Raw genomic sequence first — 20,727 nt, forward strand, 5'->3', positions numbered from 1 at the left:
CGACCACGAACTGAATCCCTTTCATGTTGATCAGTCTAAACGAAGAAGGTTGAGCTAACGAAGTAAGAGCGATGCGCGTATCCGTTGAATAGACGGTGACAACTGAATGCATCCCGAGTTAATTGCGCGGGTACCTAATTGATGAGAAAACTGGCCTTCACAACCCAGGAGACGCCGATAACTACTGCCATGCAGGAGGAGTGAAAGAGGCAGCAAAATGTTGACCGCCGAATAGCTGTCAAGTCTCAACATTGATTTGGCGGCGCTTTAGGAATGTCCGTGAAAAGTGGTGGCGTGGGCGTGGAGGGGGGAGGGGTTTATGCGTCTTAATTACTAAGGAGGGGGGGGGGGGGGGTACGTGCCTGACTGTTGCGCAAGCTGCTGCGGCGACGCGACAGCTTGCGACGTAGGGAGTGACGTCATTAGCCTTTCGTATATGAATGAACCAGCCTAGTTAGCAACTGATTTCGTTGTTCTTGCAGCACTGCTGTGCATGGGTAGGCAATGCGTAGTTAGGACTCCCGAGGAGCGGCGTGAATACGAGCAGCCTCAAAGGGTAAAAGAAACGGCAGTACGATCAGCGGCGGCGTGCTGTCAAAATTACCATTACACTAACCTGGCTGTTTTGGCGTTTTGGTAAGACATGACAAAAAAGAACTTAACAATAAGAGGAACACGGTGATGAAAGAAGACTAAGACACATGAACGCTAACTTGCAAAAAAATATTGAGACCCGCGAAGCGCCGAGTATAAAAGCATTTGTGGCCGCACATCGCGCAAGCACAGCTTGCAAAACAATCAGTGACGATGCAAGTATCGCAATTCCTTCGAAGTTAAAGCAGTCGACGGCTTGGACACAGTCCCTAAACTGCCAGTTATTTCGGCCTCGATAATTTCACGCGTCAGTTGGTGGCTGCTTCTCGCGAGGATGGTGCAGTCTTGATAGATTGGCACGCAGCTCGATTTTACATCGGGAGTTCGCGCTTTGGCCGTAACTGGAAACAACTCTACCATCATTACTAGGTTCACACTTCCTGCAGTGCAGATAAAAAAAAACCCTCCGCACTTGTCCCTCATGTCTACGGCGTTCACGGAGGCGATCACACACTTCCCACTCTCAGCTATATAAGTCTTATTACAAGAAATTGATATACTATACACAATTTACTATACACGATTCTGCAGATTTGACGAACTCGTCCTTGTGCTTCTTATTGCACCCAGTCTTGTGTGACGCGCCAGGATTGGTCATCTTGCCCTTTTTTTTTTTTGAAGCTTTTCCGGAGCTGAAAAGAATTTGAACGTTCGGCTTTTGCCCAATCTTAGTCGATGTGACAAGCCGTGAATGTACGGAATCGCCACAAACTTCTGCTTCCCCCCGAGAAGCCCGCACGCCATCAGGCAGTTTTGCCGACCTCCGTTTTCGGATGCCTTTCGCGACACTGCGGCTTGTACTACATGAGTGAGGTAAGCAGTCAGCCGGAGGGTTTGTTCGTTGAAGCTAGCACCCATTAATTCAGGACAAGACTTACGCAATGCGTTAGAAAGGCATGAATTTGCGATGCTCCTCTTAACCAGTTTTGAAGGAGCAGAGTCGTGCGGGAGCAGTGGCTTATTGGCGTGTGGTATGTACTTCTAGTAAACCTGCTCGTCCTGAAATTAATGTAAAGGAATCTAACACTGTTATCTGATGGCATCTTGTAGGTTATTCCGCGTTAAGCCTGCGCGCACGAAGGTTGGTCTGTTGGCTATTGAATCAAGAGGTTGAACCGCAGTCAAGGAATATTATGGAAGTCATCTACGTACCTAAAATCCTTTAATAGATTGAATTCAGCAAGACGGCAGCTAAAGCCGCTGTCAAGTTCTGCTAAAAACAAATCTCTGACAATGGGTGCGTTGCAGGAGCCTGTACATATTCCTCTGTTTTGCAGATATGTCCGTCCATCGCACTGTGTAAAAGTAGATCGAAGGTAAAGGCTGAGAAGCTCCAAAAAGCCACTGCTTGACGTTCCGCACGCGTTCTGGAAAACTTGCATCTTCAGACCTATCTATGTAGTCTTGCGCACAAGAAAGCATGTCAAATTGCGGCGGCAAATAGAACAAATCCTTGATATCTACGGAAAAGGCTCTCAGGCTCTTTTGAGTAGAGGACTTGGTGTAATCCGAAACACCGAAATTTTTCGCCTGAAACGGGTCATCAATTTGTAAAGTTAAGATTTTTCTGACGGAATGGAGCAACTGATTTTTGCCATGTGACGTTTTCCGAGACAATGGCCCTGAAGGGAGTGTCAATCCTGTGTGTCTTTATACTAAAGATCTCTAGGCAGTTCAGTTTCCTTGCTTCTGTGCCCTTGACAACCCTTCCTAGCTTCAGGCTACTACTGTTCTTTTTCGCTCCAGATTTTACTATAGAAACGAAAACATTCACGGCTTGTCACATCGACTAAGATTGGGCAAAAGCCGAACGTTCAAATTCTTTTCAGCTCCGGAAAAGCTTCAAAAAAAAAAAAAAAAAAGGGGGCAAGATGACCAATCCTGGCGCGTCACACAAGACTGGGTGCAATAAGAAGCACAAGGACGAGTTCGTCAAATCTGCAGAATCGTGTATAGTAAATTCTGTATAGTATATCGATTTCTTGTGGTAAGACTTATATAGCTGAGAGTGGGACGTGTGTGATCGCCTCCGTGAACACCGTAGACATGAGGGAAAAGTGCGAAGGGTTTTTTCATCTGCATGGCAGGAAGTGTGAACCTAGTAATGATGGTAGAGTTGTTTCCAGTTACGGCCAAAGCGCAAACTCCGGTGTAAAATCGGGCTGCGTGCCAATCTATCAAGACTGCACCATCCTCGCGAGAAGCATCCACCAGCTGACGCGTGAAATTATCGAGACAGAGATAACTGATAGTTTCAGGCATAACTGTGTGTCCAAGTCGTCGACTGCTTTAACTTCGAAGGAATTACGATACCTGCATCGTCACTGATTGTTTTACCAGCTGCGCTTGCGCGATGTTCGGCCACAAAGTGCTTTTATATTTGGCGCTTCGCGGGTCTCAATATTTTACTGCAAGTTAGCGTTCGTGTGTCTTAGTCTTCTTTCATCACCGTCCTCGTCTTGTAGTGCGCTTCAAGTTTTTTTGTCATACCATTACATCCATTACTATCACTACTATAAATCAATAAAACATTGCATACCCCCCTCAGCAGTTGTAGTGGTGATCCTGAACACCTTCGCTGGACATCCACTTTCGCAAGGCAAGGTTGGCGAGACATTATTTTTTTTTTACAATGCCTTTATTGCTTTATCTCGGGCAATCAGGTATAAGCACTTGCGGTTTGTTGTGGAATGTCACATTGCCCAGTTCCAGTGGAAAACTGTTTAAAAGGTGATGGGCGAGAGGCATTGATGGACGTCGACGCCTCAACCCATTGCGGTATGGTGATTGACATACGATGGCGCAGTCAGCTACGATGGCAGGTAACGTCCTTCGTTCACTCGTTCCTTACATGTTAACTGCTTTGTTACAGCTGCGCCGCTATTTGTACTCCCGCCGTCCACGCACACGAGGCATACCTCCCTCGTTGTGACGAGCTACTCGAGCTTTACAGCACGATCTTTTCAGCACGTGCTCATTGGACGTGCACGCAGTGTCCCTGTCGTGTGTGGGCATGCGCGTGCGTGGTGCTTCCGTCCGGTTTGCCTCCCGCTATTCTTGCCTCGTATGCATTTTTTTACACGGTATGCTGAAGGCGGCTATGCGTCGCATGCAGCAGTGCACTTGTCCGCCTGCCGAGTTAAACATAACACGAGTTCCCATTGCGAGCAAACTCGCGAGACGACCTTTGCCTCCCTCGCAGCTCTCCTCTTCGACGTCGTGCTGGTGGCCGTGCTGAAGGCCGTGGCGCGCCGCCGCCGTCCCGGTGTGAGCCGCGAGCAGTACGAGCGCGAGCCGCTCTCGTCCAGCCTGAGCTTCCCGTCTGGCTTCACCTCGCGCGCCTTCCTCATCACCCTGATTGTGGTCGAGCACAGCCACCTGTTCCCGCTCTTCAAGCTGCCCTTCCTGGTGTGGTGCATCGCCGTCGCCATCTGCAAGCTCCTCATGGGCAGGCAGTTCCTCGGGGACTCCCTGGCGGGTGCCGTCTTGGGCTACATCGAGTACCACTGGATCGTCAACCCCTTGTGGTTGTCCGAGGGCGCTGCCTCCTTTTTCTTCAACAGCTTCAACGCCCTCGAAGAGCCCACTTATGACTCGATGCTGTGATTGTGTGGTGCACGCTGGAAGGGAGTACTTCAGTTTTTTTTTTTATTCAAGGAACTGGTCTTTTTCTTTCTTGCCTTTGTGTGCGTGCTAGCGTGTTATGTGTGCGTGTGTTTTTTAAAAATAAACTAAGCACGTGTGTGACAAAGGGACTTCCTTTAATTTGTGTGCATTTAGTTCATCGAACATCTTCGCGCTGCATAAATTAGACGCGCACCACTATAGAAGGGCAGCAGTCGCACTGACCTCCGTGTACGTTCATCGTGGCTTAAGGCGGCTTCACACAACAGACCTGATCGCTAATGTACCCCATGTGCTCAAACTGCTGTCGAATTTGCGCTTTTCCACGACAGACTTTGTCAATGTTGTGATTCCGTAATAGTCCTCCGGTGATGGGTGGTTGAGGGTGCGCATTAGTTTGGCAAGTTCGTACGTATTGCAGTAATGACGAGCGCAAATTTCGACGGCTACAAAAAAAGCGAAAGCTCGGCCGATATGGAGTGACCGTATACTGCTCTAGCCGTAGCTCTGTCTTCCTTTAAATTAGTTCTTTCGATAAGGATAAGTTTGGGAACCACCTCTATAATCCATATAGTATTCTAGTACGCCTATGTAGTGCTAAAAAGTTAGCGGTCACAATATTACAGCTCGGGGATCGTTGCTGAAGCGCGGAGTTATCTCCACGGACCAAGCTGCTAGTGAGAAACGGTGTAAATTGAATGCAAAAGATGGCTACAAAGCTCTCGCGCGACAGCATGTGCGTACCACAGAGCTAGTTGACGCCAGTTGAGCTATCCCGGTGTGCCAAACCACGGTTACGCCACTGCCGGCGTCTAAAGCTATAGACAATTGTCAATAAAGTGTACGTGTCCAACAACCTGGGTGCTGAAGGCAAACTTCTTTTTTTTTTTTTTCTAGAAATGCGTGCTATCTAGACAGGTATGCATTAGACGTTATATTGTGCAAACTCCCATGTTTGAGGCTCATCATTATCATTTACGCCTCATGTGTGCCGTCGACGATGTCTTCACGACCATGACTACGAATTGCGCACCGACACGCCGCCATCTTCTAAAGAACAAATTCAATGGGGTGCACACAACGTCATTCTTGTCCGGGCGACCGCATTTCGGCGGGGGCGAAATGCGAAAACACCCGTGTACTTAGATTTAGGTGCACTGTAAAGAACCCTAAGAGTTTTAACTTTCCTGAGTCCCCCACTACGGCGTGCGTCATCAGAAAGTGGCTTTAGCACGTAAAACCCCATAATTTTTTTTTTTTAATTCTTGTCCGCTACAGTTTCACCTGTTGTGGCCTCCAAAACATACATGTACTGACGTCACCGATCTTAGTCTGTGTTCAGCGCAAAACCTTGCAATAATTACCAGGCGCTCTTTTTTTCCGTCATAGCACAGTGGTTAACGTGTCCACCTCCGAAGTGCTCATTACTGCACTGACACGAGTTGGAATCTCTGTGGAGTTGCTAGACAGTTTTTTCAAGTGCTTATTTGGTTACCCTCCCAGCGTTATGGCCACGTTCATATGTTAGGTGTTCCACCTGTGTTGTTACGCGCTGTTGTAATACGGTTTGTCTGCTTTACAAACGTACGCTGCGACTATATAGGATTACTTTTATTAGTTTCTTTTTTAATCACCTGTAGAATATAGCACAATTCCAATCCTTAAGATGGATGACTCTGAGAGGCGGACATTACTTGCAATAAAAATCGAAATGCATCATCGAATAATTACTAAAAGTTAGGTTTTCAACTAATTACCAGAATTGCGTCACATATTGCAATTTACGAATTATCGCTACGAATTATCGCTAGGGAGTTTGAAAGGCGTATCCATGTGTGACGAATACGGGTGTTGACACCAGTTTCGAGAAATGCGTCACCATAATGTGCAATGGAATGCATTGATCTTCCAGTTATTTTTGCACTTCTATGCACAATAAGCAGGGGTGTGCGAACACATGAAATTTCGAATGCGACTTGAATACTCGTTGCTTTTCTATTCATATTCGATTCGGAGAACTTATACTATTCGAAATTGTCGAACAGGCGTTTCTTTTCCAATATAAGGGATGGCAGCACTTATTGGAGTTTCGCGAGAGATATTCCTATTCCTTTCCTGATTTCGTTTTTTCCTCTTAAGTAGTAACTCATGGCAGGTTTCTTTTCCATTGCCTCTACCCATGAGATTATTTTAGCTTCTCTGACTTTCCGCTTGACCTTCTTTGTTGCTACGTTGCCCATCCTACAGGCCGCATAACTTGCTCGTAAGCTTCCTAGTTCTTCTCCTCCACTGTGAATCAATGTTTTTCCTGTACAGATACTTGAACACTCTCCCAGCCCATTTACTTTTTTCCATATTCCTCAGCCGTTCTTCATACTCAATCGTATGCTCAATATTTAGCCGCGTTGAGCACCCCTAGCATAAAAAATACAAATTAAAGTATGCGACCAAATTACAGTACAGCTCCACTTGCGCGCTTATGCTGGAACGCGCCGCGGTTGATTTTTCGCCCTCTGTGGGGATCGCTGGAACTTGAGCGTGTGCGGGGCATGTCCCATACAAACTAGCGTTAAACGCGCGCGGCGCGCCGCCGGCGTTTTCAGGCAGCTGCGGCAGTGCGACCACACTTTTCTACGAGTAGTGCACTAGGCCACACCAACGTTACTAGACTAGTCTAGTAACGTTGGGCCACACCAACTGGCGACGAGCCGCTGCGGCTGTCACGTGTCAGCATGGAAATCTCACCTCCTCTCTGTAGGTACGAGATGTCGCGTGCTTTTTCCTTCGTCTGCTGGCACGTCGGCTCGGCGTTTACGTTCTTCGTCCTTCGTTCTTAACGCGAGTCATGTCTTACGAAGATGGTGACGTCGTTACCACTTATCATAATCATGTTGGTATGCACTGCTGCGGCGTCGCCGCGTTCCAAAGTCGAGAGTGAGGTAGTGGGTGTCGCCTCCGCGTTATTTTATTCAGGGTCCGTCTTGTCGCACAGAATCGGATATAGCGCATTGTCTCCAAAACCTTTCCATCAGGACGTCTCGGTTTAGACTCATCATTGCGAAAAATCTCAGACCATGACATTCGAAACAAGCGCGAACGAGACCAAACCAAGTAAATCAAACAAGCGCACGCGAGAGCTCACGATAGCACAAAACGAGCGGTCCGGCTGATACGAGCACGCATCGAGTGGTCGGGCGGGTCCGCATGTCACCACTTTGCCGCGCGCGCACGTCACTGAAGGGCCGCTTTCATTGGTCACCGAGGCTCGCGACGCGCGTCTTTCATCTCACGCTCCGCGTTCGCTTTTTCATCCTTCGCTGTTGTGCTTGTTCGCTCGGTTAGCCGACGCTTGCCGCCTAAGCTGCGCTCGAAAATTTACATGTCTTTTAATGCTACCAGATCAAAATACGCGCCAAGGGCAGTGCGGCTTGGGAGGTGAAGCTGCAGGCTTGTCACATCAATGAAAGTGGTAATTTGGTAGTAGGCACTTTGTAAGCAAATTTGTAGATCGCATATGGGTGGAGGCAATAATTATCCCAATACACAAAGAACAAGGACAAGCACGACACTAGGGACAGAACTAGATGAAGCTTATGTTGCGCGTCATGCATGCACAAATAATTTTGAAGAAATCGTGAAAAGTATTCAACAGGAAAATGCAAGTACCGGACGCGCTCAGCAGTGTAGGTTCATACCTGAGTAGTCAACTAGATAAGAGATAGCCCAGCAGATAACCCAGCAGCAGTATTGTATTCAGTGGCTTGGAGATGCTTGAAGTGAAACTCCGGCGATTGTTTTACTACGTCGAGGTAATGGCATTTTTAAATTCCCGAGATCCCCTTGTTACACGTCTGATAACAGGCCGTCATCATTATCATCCTATTTGTGTATGACCCCTGCAGGACGAAGGCCTCGCCCTGCGAACTCCAATTACCCGTCTCGCGCTGGTTGATTCCAACTTGCGCCTGAAAATTTCCTAATTTCATCACCCACCCTAGTTTCCTGCCGCCCTCGATTGCGCTTCCCTTCCCTTCCCTTGACACCCATTATGTAGCGATAATGGTCCAGCGGTTATGCAACTTACGCATTAACATGCTGCCTAGCTCTATTTTTTTCTATGAATGTCATCTAGAATATCGGCTATCCCCGTTTGCACTGTAATCCACACCACTCTCTCCCTGTCTTAACGTTAAGCCTAACATTTCTCGTTCCATCGCTCTTTACGCGGTCATTAGCTCGTTCTCATGCTTCTTTGTTAAAAGGAGGCTTTAGCTCGGGTGCTCCTATCTAAATACATGTAAAAGGAGAATTCGTTTTTCTCGGCAACCACTGCGCAAAATTTCACGGGGTTTGCTGCATTTAAAAGAAAAACTTAAAATTTAGTGACTGTTGGTTTCGAATTTTCGATTTAGGTCGTCAATTTTTTATTAAAAATTGGCAAAAATCGAGAATTTTCAGAAAATGAAACTATCTAGTTCACAACTCCGTAACTCAGCAAGAAAAAAATTATATCGCAATTCTGTGAATTGTATCTGATAGCACATCTAAAGCGGACAAAATTGATATGTTACACATGAGCCTCAAAATATGTATTAATATGTAATTACTACTTTTGCAGAACCCTCGTAAACAATGTAACAAATGCACGTAAGATTTAAAATGACGCACAAAATGTGTCCTCTTTGAATGATCTTATGGATGCAGTTTAAAGAACCGCGATATCTGTTCTTGATGCAGAGCTATTAGTTTGTAAACTTCATGCTTCTATTTATTTGAAACTTCTGAATTTTTGAAAATCTTTTTAACAAAATTGAAGCCATCAAAATTCCGCTTGCAACAGTCACTAGAATTTAACTTTCTCTCTCAAATGCAACAAATTTCATTGAAATCGGTCCAGGGGTTATCTCAGAAAAAGTTGGCTGCTTCTTCACATGCACTCCGTAGTTTTCGGGATTTTTGACCCGTCTAACCCAATTGGACCGTCCAAATTTTGGTCGGAACCGACGCCGGAAGCGGAACGGACCACGAGGACACCATTTTCGAGCCGGTGGGTCCACTATTTTTGGATTTACACGAGCTTGAAGATTCCCTACGTGGCCGGCAGAAGCTAGGCCCATTAGGCCTAACACGGTAGCGGGGCTCCGCGGCCCTCCCAGCCTCGGCCAGCGGCAGAGGAGCCTGGAGCGATTTCCCGAGTCATCAACCCCAACCTAGCACACCTACCACCCCAAGTTTCGACAAGTTTCATGGCGGAAACACACGAAATTATGGATGAAGATTTCAGCGACGCCGCCGGGGAGACCCTCGCCCACGGAGCAGCGGTAACTACTCAAGCCCTGAAAGGCAGCACCCCAGCGACACCAATGTCACAAGCGAATCAAGGCAAGGACACAGACGCGGATTGGGAGATCGCCATATCCAAGCGGCAAAGAAAACGACAACGTAGCGGACAAGCAGAACTTTTCGCGGGAAAGAAGCTAGGGAATGAAAATCCCCTTGACTCGACGAAGCGCACAGATGGCGCACCAGCTGTGACCAAGCAAGGAGAGGGAGAGAGAGCGCCGAGGAGGAGACTGCCTCCGCTCCCCAGAGATGACTTAAAGATAGTCCTCCGGCCGAAGGGACTGGCAGTGAAAAACCTGCAGACACACCAAGTGGCGCGAGCGGTGGTTGCGGCCACCGGACACGGATGCAGGGCTGAAGACCTCATCATCCGGCTCCGCACGGGCTCAAACATCATCATAATTAGTACAGACAACGAAAGTGCTGCTCAGCAAGTCAGGCGCATCACGCAACTGAAGATTGGTGAGCACAGCTACGACGTCAACGCGCACGTGGCGGCGCCGGAGGGAACGCTGCGCGGGGTCATTCACGGGGTGGACCCGGGGACCCCCGCCGAAGAACTCAAGACAAACTTACGAACACGCACGCAAGGGGTGAAGATTTTGGCGGCGAGAATGCTAGGCCGATCTAGCACAGCTGTTATCACCTTTGATGGCCCCATCCTCCCCAAGCAAGTTTTGTACTACGGGGTAGAGATGTGGTGTTATCCATACAGACCAACGCGGCAAGTTTGCTATATTTGCTGCCAGCAAGGTCACCGGTCGGACGTCTGCCCGACCCCCGGAATCAGAGCTTGCAAGCAATGTGGCCAGAAAGATCCGGAAGAACATCATCAATGTACACCCAAGTGTCTGCTGTGTGGGGGCTCCCACGCGGCGGGCACAAAGGACTGCAAACAACGCCTAAAGTCGACAAACGAACTACGATGGAGACCCCAGGCCCAGCAGCGGCGGGGACGCAGCAGGAGCAGAAGCGGAGCAAGGCGACCGCGCTGGTTCCGGAATGAAGATCAAGAGCGACAGACCGACTACCGGAGTGAATCCAGGAGCCGCAGCCGAGGGCGCAGCCACAGTCAAGGCCAGGGCCGAAGCCGGGAGAGGGACGAGTCCTACCCACCTCTGGGCGGCGCGGGCCAGCAGGCCACGACGAAGCCAAATCAACAGAAGAAAAGCGGCGGAGTTAAGGTGAGCTGGGGAGCCGGCCCTCCCAAAACGCTTTTTGCTCCGCACAACAACATAACCAATAACACAAGCATGCAGACAGAAAACGAGAAGAGGCTTTGTGCCGAAAACAGTAATCTTAAAAAGGAACTCGAGCTCTGCCGCGAAGAAACCCGGCAGCTCAGGAAAAGAATAGACGACCTAATTCAGGAAATGCAAGAGATGAGAAAGGCAGGTTTCTCGCCAGTTAGCGCGCCACCACCGCAGCAGAAACATATAGAGAGCACGCAAACTAGCGAGGGGAACACCTCAATTGAAGACTTCAAAGCTTTCATGCAGCAAATGCAGCAGCAAATGCAGCAGCAAATGCAGCAGCTCAATCAAAAGATAGCCCTGCAAGACCAGAGCTTCCGCAACTACGTAAAGAATCAAACTACACAGAGAACAGTAAACGACGCCAGAGACCGCCTCTACAACGAGCGCAGGTTTGGATCAAAATCTCAGGGAACAAATAACACCAATACATCAACATGGCAGGACCAAACCAACTAGAGATTTGGCAGTGGAACTGCAGGAGCTACAAGCGCAAGCAAGGGCTCCTGCAACAGTTCATTAACACTAGAGGAAATCCACCAGATTTAATACTATTACAGGAAACAAATTGCATCCCAACCCTAAAAGGATATACGTGTCAGGAAAATGGACGTACAGCGACTTTAATAAGCAACAAAATAACAACCATAACACATAAGGAACTAGAAGACACACATCTAGAACATATAGTGACCGAAGTGATTCCAAAACGGAAAAAGAAGGCGAAGAGCACTTTCGTAATCAATCTATATAGCCCACCTAAAAACAGAGGAAACTTCATTAAGCTTTTTGCGGAAGCGAAGAAGCTTGCAGGGCAAAACACCCTAATAATAGCAGGAGACTTCAATGCGAAGAGTCCGCAGTGGGGCAGTAGAATCGAAGACAAGAAAGGGCGCAGTATCTGCACAGCTGCGGAAAACATAGGCTGCGAGCTACTCACAGATGAAAGCCAACCCACCAGACAGGGCAATAGCGTAAGCGTGGACACGTGTCCCGACCTAACCTTTGTCAGGGGCGCTAAGCAAGTCGAATGGGAGAACTTGCAAGAAAACCTCGGCAGCGACCACTACATCATCAGGGTCAGCACAGAGACAGAAATCACCAGGAGGAAGATTGGCAAGGCTAGTCTAACAGACTGGGATGCCTTTAGAGTCCACTGTAAACAGCTAAAAGGGGACATAACCTCGGCAGAGGATTGTAGCCATTAACTCAGACAAATAAGAGATCTCTACACAAAAGAAGTGGAACGAACAGAACAAGCACCGGAAGTGGACAAACGACTCCTCAGGTTATGGGAGGCACGACGAGGCCTAACCAAGCGGTGGAAGCGTCAGAAGCTAAATAGAAAGCTTAAGAAGAAAATTGCCGAAATAACTCAGCAAGCAGAGGAGTATGCAACGCAGCTGGCAAGGCAGGGGTGGCAGCAGTTTAGTACCTCACTGAATGGCACCCTAAGCACAGCCAGAACATGGCATATCCTCAGAACACTCATGGATCCGAGCAAGAGCAAGGCGAAAAGCAGCAAATCCATTCAGAGGTTAATCCACCAGTATGAAGGAACAGAAGAACAACTGCTCCAAGCAGTACGGGAAAAATGCTACGGAAAGATCTCGATAGAAGGCTACCGAGGTGACTACCAGGGTGACGAAAACTCAACTACGGACCGACCCATTACAAGAGAAGAGGTCGTCGAGGCTGTAAGGGCTGCAACAAAGAACACAGCAGCAGGGGCGGACAAAATCCGAAACTCGCTAATTCGAAACCTCAGCGACGAAGCAATTGATCAGCTCACCCTCTACCTCAACAAACTATGGGAGGATGGCAAAGTACCAGCGGAGTGGAAACATGCCGTAGTGGTGATGATTCCCAAACCTGGCAAAAAACTCCAAATTGAAAATCTCAGACCAATTTCGCTTACATCATGCCTAGGCAAGCTGTACGAAAGAATAGTGACCCGAAGAATCCAAACGCATCTTGAAGACGGAGGATGGTACCCCGACACCATGTTCGGCTTCAGGGCAAACTTGTCTACCCAAGATATCTTGCTACAGCTAAAAGAAGAGGTACTCGAGACAATGCCGAAACACGGGGAAAACGTGGTCATGGCCATCGACATTAAAGGAGCCTTTGACAACGTCTCCCACGCCGCCATTATGGAGGGGATTAACACCACTAATTGCGGGAAGAAAGTCCATGACTATATCAGAAGCTTAACCGACAGAACAGCGACAGTAGGCCTAGGAGACCTACGGAGTGACGCCTTTCAAACGCCATGCAAGGGCACTCCGCAGGGCTCAGTAATCTCGCCAGTACTCTTCAACATAGCGATGGTCAACCTTACCAAGAAACTTAGCAAGATCCAAGGAATCAGTCACGCAATGTACGCGGACGACATAACGATCTGGACTACTCAAGGCTCACTAGGGGATAAACAAGAGGCACTACAAGAAGCTGCCACCTGCATCGAAGAATACACAAAGCAAAGAGGCCTCAGATGCTCCACGGAGAAATCTGAACTCCTCAGGGTGGGCAGACACCCCACTGATGCCCCGCTCGAAGTAAGGCTAGAAGGACAGAACATCCCGGAACAAAAGATGATTAGAATCCTCGGCATGTGGTTGCAAGGAAGCCGGAAATGCAGCCACACAATTTGCCTGCTAAACAAAGCAGCAGGACAGGTGGGCCGAATGATTAGCAGAGTGGCACACAAGCGATATGGAATGAAAGAGGAGGACACACTCAGGTTGGTCAACAGCCTGATAGTCAGCCGGGTCACATACTCACTGCCGTACCATGCAATCACCAAAACCGAAAAAGAGCAAGTGGAGACCATCCTCCGGAAAGCGTATAAAACAGCTCTCCACCTCCCAAGGAACACATCCAACGACAAACTCATGCAACTTGGAATCAGCAACACTTTTGAAGAACTAAGGGAATGCCAGCTCAACGCACAAGTACGAAGACTCAGTAATACAACGACGGGAAGGGCGCTCCTGACAAAGCTAGGTCGGGAAGTAGAAAAATCACACAGTAGCAGGGCCACAATACCAGACCCACTAAGAAAGAAACTACGCATACAACCTATCCCTCGCAACATGGACCCAAACCTCCATGCGAGTAGGAGACAGGCTAGGGCAGAGTTTTACGAAAAGACGATGGGACATCGGGACAATACAGTCTATACCGATGCGTCCCTATACTCACACGCACACAAAAACAACGCGGCAGCGGTAGTAGTAAATAATCAAGGAGAATTAATCACAGGACTCACGGTCGAGGTGGCTAACATAACCGAGGCAGAGGAAATTGCTGTCGCACTGGCAGCGGAAGAAGGTTATAGAACAGGAATATCGCTCAATATTCTAACAGATTCACAAGAGGCGTGCCGGAGCTATATAAGAGGCAGAATAAGTAACACGGCGCTCAAGATCCTCAGCAGAGTTCCAATCGCTGAGGGACAACCCACACATAACATTATCTGGATACCAAGCCACGCAGGGATCAGGGGCAACGAAGGGGCGGACTGCCTAGCTCGAGGGATGACCAGCCGAGCAGGAACGTCAACCGCCCCAGAGGGGCCACAGATCAACTGCGGGAACAGCTATTCAGAGCTATTAAACCTTTATAAGGGTCTAAGATATCAATATCCGCCACCACATAAAGCATTAACAAAGGAGGAGGCCGCAGGATGGCGGAGACTGCAAACGGGCACCTTTCCAAACTTACACCTACTAAGTAGGATGTTCCCCACGCAGTATAGCGCGACCTGTCCGTGGTGTGGAGCTAAGCCAACATTATATCACATTACATGGGAGTGTACAAGAAACCAGGCATTCCACAAACACAAAACACCAAGTGCGGAGCAATGGGAGAGCTGGCTCACCAGCCGCGAGCTAGAGACTCAAAGAGCTCTAATAGCGCACGCGTGCGAGGCGGCCCGGCTCAGTGGAGCCCTGGACTTGGGGCCCATCCATGGCTGAAGAGGACTCAAGCTTCAAGAATGAAGACTTCGGCCTCGACCCGCTAAAACCTTTAAAGAGTGAATAAAGTTTTCCATTCCATTCCATTCCATTTGCGTTTTTACATGTATTTGAATAGGCCGCGTCGGAGTTGGGCCCGAGCAAAAGCTTCCTCTTAACCTCGAAGTTTCTGCCCCATATGTTAGCACCGGTAGAATGCAATGATAGCACTTTTCTATTCAACGACAGTGGTAAGCTCCCAGTCAGAATTTGGCAATGCCTGCCGTATGCACTCCAACCCCATTTTTATTATTCTGTAAATTTCCTTCTAATGATCAGGGTCTCCTGTGAGTAATTCCCCTAGATAAACGTACTCCTCTGTACGGACCCTAGAGGCTGACTGGCGATCCTGAATTCCTGTTCCCTTGCCAGGCTATTGAACATTATCTTTGTCTTTTGCATATTAATCGTCAACCCCACTCTTACACTTTCTCGGTTAAGGTCCCCAATCATTTGTTGCAATTCATCGCCACTGTTGCTGATAGAATTGTGAACACGAAAGGCACACCAGCGGGGAAAGCGCACAAGGCATGTTCGAAAGCGGTAAAGAGCAGACGCTCAGTTGATTAGTGACTAGGCCGGTTCAGTGGCCAGTGTCTTCGGGTGACAATGTCAGCTGCACCAGTCCTTTGGAGCTGTCAAGCAGTGACACCTACAATTCTGACGACTTCAATAGCCATGAATCGCCGTCTGAATTCCACCCCCCACCACGGGAGCCAGCGCAACACATCGCGCTGCAACATGAAGACCAAGGGTAGCCATAACCACTGATTATATACGTGCTGCTTTCTACTTTAGCTGTTTTACGCCTTCTCGGGGAAGTGTTTCGCATATCCTCTGTAAGATGTTGTGGATCGCTGCTTTCCGCATTTGTGTCAGCGCATAATTTCCCGGAACAACGCCACTGAGTGTCCAAAGCATTGACTGGTGTATTTGTTTACATCGGCATGGTACAATGACCGCTTGTTATTCGCTTGAAATATACGCAGGCCAATGCATCAGTGACATAAAAATATGTCAGGACATAGCAAAACAAGCAGATTTTTTGCAGGTAAGCTCTGTCGCATCACTCTGAGTCGCACTGGTATCAGCGACCCGACACCTTCAAAAACAGCGAGCGGGAGACCGTAGCATATGTGCTATGCTGCCTACTCTTTTCAGGAACGCAATTCATGTGTTCCATAAAGTAAACGTAGATTAAGACTTTGCGCGTATGATTGTTGATTAAGAGGACGCGTAGTTTTCTTGTGGAAACACCGGTGCCAGTGCTCACACCGTTAGCAGCTGAACGAGGCAGTTCTTTACGCTGCTGTATCGAAAAGGCCTTTGTCGTCTGCATTAGTGCGCAGCATGCTCTGCGTATGCCGCTCTCAATTCACGTCATAACACCATGTGGCCAGTAGCTGAAGAGCAGGCAAGCGAGGTGGTTTGAAGGAAATAACAAAACTCATTTGTAAAAGAAATCTGCGCAACTCTCAAACCTGCTTTATTTTCAGGACACGAAAGAAGTGTGCAGAGAACATACTCAGCGAATTTTATTGACATCCATCGGCATCGAAAGATCGCCGGAGTTACCCTTTAAGACGCGCAGGGCCATCGTGGTAAACTATGCAGGAGCCTATTCAGGAGGCCGAAAAGTTCGCAGCTCTCTACGCAAAACTTGACACTGCAAAGCGACAGGGCGACTACAAGTTTCGACATTAAAGTCTGAGTCCTTTCCCCTTTAACAAAATGATGGATGATCTGATAGAGCACTCTGTCACTGCACCTCTTGAAACTCTGCGCATCTTGAAACGCTGCTCACGCAGATGGCATTACTGTTTGTTACACATCGGAAGTTTTGAAATGGAGTTGAGACGATTGACGATGAACAGAAGCCAGACCGAATGCATGACAGGCAAAAATGAAGTAACGTGCGGCGAAATCGGTTTGGGCGACACGACAAAGAGTACGTAAACAAGTCCATTTTTTTTAAAAGAAGGAAACTTGAAGAGAGCTGCAACTGTCAGAGTTCAGTTGGCGTGGAAATAAAAAGAAAGAAATCTGATTCCGTGCACTGTCGGAATCAATTTTTTGCGGACCATTTTGAGCTGGTGCGACCGCTGACTCAGCTACCTAGCCGCGCACTTGGTTAGAAAAACTAGCTCTGGTCGACAGCGGCCTGCGAATATGCCACTGTGGACCATAAACACGGGACATAAAGTAAAGCACACGCGTACACTCGCCCCAAGCGGTTACCACCAAAAAGGGCGCTTCGCAAACTTGGGGGAGCAGACACACAACCTTTCCCTTTCCCTTTGAATTAGGCTGCTGAGCACGAGGTCGCGGGATCGAATCCCGGCCACGGCGGCCGCATTTCGATGGGGGCGAAAACACCCGTGTACTTAGATTTAGGTGCACGTTAAAGAACCCCAGGTGGTCAAAATTTCCGGAGTCCCCCACTACGGCGTGCCTCATAATCAGAAAGTGGTTTTGGCACGTAAAACCCCATATATTATTATTATTTCCCTTTGAAACACAGTTTTACTCTCCCTCTACGACACAGGCTCCTGCACACCACCGGGGTCGTAAGACGCGGGAATCGAGCCTGCGGCCAGCGAAGGGTGTCGAACCGGGGGTGGCGGCGAGGCTGCAGGCATGCAGCCCGCTGCTTGCGGGACTGTCTCCTCAATGTCTTCGAGGCACCTCGGTTTCTGAGAACAACGGGGCCTGATGGTGACGGCGACGTGTTCGTTGCTTACGCTCGACCATCCTGCACGATCTCGTCCCGAGAGAATCTCGTCACTCCGGCTCGCTTCCGCACTCGCTGTCCGACGCCAATTGAAATTATTTTATCTTGCTTGCATGGGCGCTCGTGAAGTAGTCTGGCCGCGTCGATCCCTTCGATATTCGTAGGTTCGAGATGCGGTATGTGTTTGCACGCAGCACCACCGCAGACTACACGCACATCTTGTGGGACTGCGTTAAATATCCAGAAGAAGCAAAATCAAGAACGCTTCCACCGCGGCTCGAGGCAGCCGCGAAGAACTACGACCGAGACGATCAGCTCTGGGTCGTCCAGCTGGTCCTCGAGGCGCTCGAAAGGCACGGACCCAGCGAGCCGGCAACGGCGAGTGGAGACCCGCGCCGATTAACGGCGACTTCGTAGATGACGTAGGCCCTCGTCGGTGCGCGCGAGCGCCCAACTGCAGGCATAAATAAAGTTGACTCCAATCCAATCGAATCTGTGACTATGTAAGGGCCTCTGTGTTTAGGTTACGTCTTCGTGGGCTGTACTGTGTCCTTAACTGTTTGTGGTTACGGAGGCGGCGGTAGTCGATCACCCTCCTGTATGCGCCATCCTTTCTTCCGCGTGAAAACAGGGTTTCTGTAGCTCCGAAGTACTATCAGAGATTCACCCATATATCAACTCATCAGCAATCTCTTGCCATGCCCGCCTCTGGTAGTAGGAGCTACGGTATAGTGGCTGGGAAAGTGGCTTGCTTCGAGGGAGCTCGACGATTTTCTTCTCAGCGATGCCGGTGCACCCAAGTTTTCCGATTTGCAGTGCGCAGCAATTATTATGCTTGTTAAGTAACGCGCAGGGCTGTATTTTCTCCTCGCCATAGACGATCTAGCCAACATTAATATCGCCTCGGCTTATCAATCCGCCTTTTTTTATGTTCCTGTGCTGCCCTCTGACGCACGCCGCTGGAAACGTTTTGGAAGGGTGTCGGGGATTTCGCCTGTTGATTTGTGTACCTGCGCCAATGTTGAGTCTACGTCGGTTGTGCAGTTCGTGGATGGCGATTAATTATTAATGGTTTCTCCGGGGCAGCATGTCGTTCACCCATCGAGTATAGTGGGTGAACAGGCCCCTGTGCGCTGTTGCGTTAACAGCGCGGCCGACAAAGGCACGCCGAGTTCCGTCTGCCGATGCGGCTGCCTTGAGTTCGTTGTCGCTGATGTCTGCGACTGCACATCGCTTCTTGTATTCCTTTTACACATTCACTAAACATTTCGCATATTCAAGCAGCCTTCGAACGCAGCCTTCCACGTGGGATTTGCCAAAGCGGTGAATTTGTTTACCTCTACAGCTTCAGATCGTTGTAAGCTTCGATTATTGTAGAAACGGCGCATCGTTGATGTGAAATAATCACAAAACGTAGCAAAACACACAGACGAGTCAGTATGAGCAGCCGAGTCCCTTAAACAACTGCGACTGTGATCCAGACACATATATATTACGGGCTGCTACTACTGATTCTCGCTTTTGTTTAACTTCATCACACTTACAGTTTGCGCGCGCTATAAAATATTATTAGAGACAACTGTGCTCGGCATAAGTCCCCACTTGTATACCGTGTAGTTCTCTCGCAAGAAGGCGGATGCCATCGCTGACACCGTTGGCAACTGAGCGAGTTTATGCGACTGGATCGAATGCACTGTCTCTCCTTTCCTGTTTGACGCAGAGGTAAACAATGCTTCTTTGGAATTAAGAAATGTCAGCATAACAACACACACAGACCCACCATCTAGGGGAATGCGACCGGCAGCGTTCGGGTACGGTGACCAAAGTACAAGATGTTGGCACAGCGCTGCGTCGCCGCTTGCCGCTTAATGTGTACGTGCCGTGCGAAGTGAAGAGTAGTTATCACATCGCTATAGGGTCGCAACCTAAATATACGAGCGGTTTCCGTCGTCCTGGCTGCTTATTTTTTTAAGTTCAGCTCCATCGGTAGCGGTTGCACGAACTCGACTGGGTCAGGCCTAACCCAAACTTCGCTAAACGGATCGACATTGACTCGAACTTCACGTGCATGGCTTGAGAGGACTGGAGCTCGTGCATTTGAACTTCGAAGGCATGTCGACGCATTTTGAGCGCGAATAATTATATTTACAAGTGAATGAGCTGCTGCTATCGCGTTGTCGGTTCGACGGCTGATCAAGTAGAGTTCGGTCAAGCTATCACGGTCGTCACGCTGATTCTGTCGGTGCTGTCGACACGAAAGCCCGTCGCGCTATATGTCAACTCGCACCCGTCGGTTGCGTCGTTGTCAGCCTATTACAATCAAATGGTCTCAATGACACAGTGCTGAATAGTCGGCCAATCATCAGCGTCAGCGTCTTGTCAGTCTCGTATAGATCAATTGTTACCACGCCTTAAAACAGTACATGAAGTCACGCACGCGCTGCCACCACCAGTGTTGCATCTGGGTCGCAAGCCCCAAGGGTAGCGTTGGCCTGGCGGCCTGGGGCACAGCTGGAAGCATCCGAAGGTCCTGGCAAAGGATGAGTCGACTGCTAACAGAACAACCTGTTTATTCTAGCATCGCAAACGAGCGGCCGGTCTGGTCGACCGAAGTGGAGAAACGGGAGACTACGTTACTCGACTGAATAAATCGAAGCTTCTCTCTTGGCGTCCGGGGGCAGCTGCTTTTATACTCTCGGAGTCGAGGGCAAGAAGGAACGGCTCGGAAGAGGCGCACGTGACGGCGGCGCACGGACACGTTGTGACAAGAAGTGACAAGTATCCGCCGGGCCGGCGCCGGCCAGACCTCCTCGCTTCACAGTTGGGGAGCTCCTCTCCCCGGCTGCCGCGCTTTGACAAGCGTGGGCACCAACATGCACACACACACACAAAGACACGTGGCATTGAAACATGCCTGGACGCGCTGAGCAGGAGGTGTTGGGGCAGCGCTGAACTGGCCAAAATGTCCGCCGCTGTGAACGAAGCCCCGGCGTCCGTTGCATCCGCGCCGGCACGTCGGAGGCGAAACGTAACACCAGCAACAGTGGGCCGACGCTGCAAGAAGACTGCGTCAGCGACGTGTTTTTGAAGTGTTGCCCGAGTG

At 49.2% G+C, this 20,727-nt stretch overlaps 1 protein-coding gene across 1 annotated transcript in view; it reads left to right on the plus strand.

Annotated features, from left to right (window-relative positions):
* Positions 1–4,409, plus strand: part of LOC135909091 (polyisoprenoid diphosphate/phosphate phosphohydrolase PLPP6-like) — a 31,934-nt gene extending 27,525 nt beyond the window's left edge. The window contains exon 3 of the mRNA XM_065440928.1: positions 3,857–4,409. Within this exon, the coding sequence (XP_065297000.1) occupies positions 3,857–4,260 (404 nt within the window). The 3' untranslated portion in view covers positions 4,261–4,409. The remainder of the gene's footprint in view (positions 1–3,856) is intronic.
* The last annotated feature ends 16,318 nt before the right edge of the window (positions 4,410–20,727 follow it).

Source organism: Dermacentor albipictus, unplaced genomic scaffold (genome assembly GCF_038994185.2).
Source record: "Dermacentor albipictus isolate Rhodes 1998 colony unplaced genomic scaffold, USDA_Dalb.pri_finalv2 scaffold_24, whole genome shotgun sequence".
Lineage (NCBI taxonomy): Eukaryota > Metazoa > Arthropoda > Arachnida > Ixodida > Ixodidae > Dermacentor > Dermacentor albipictus.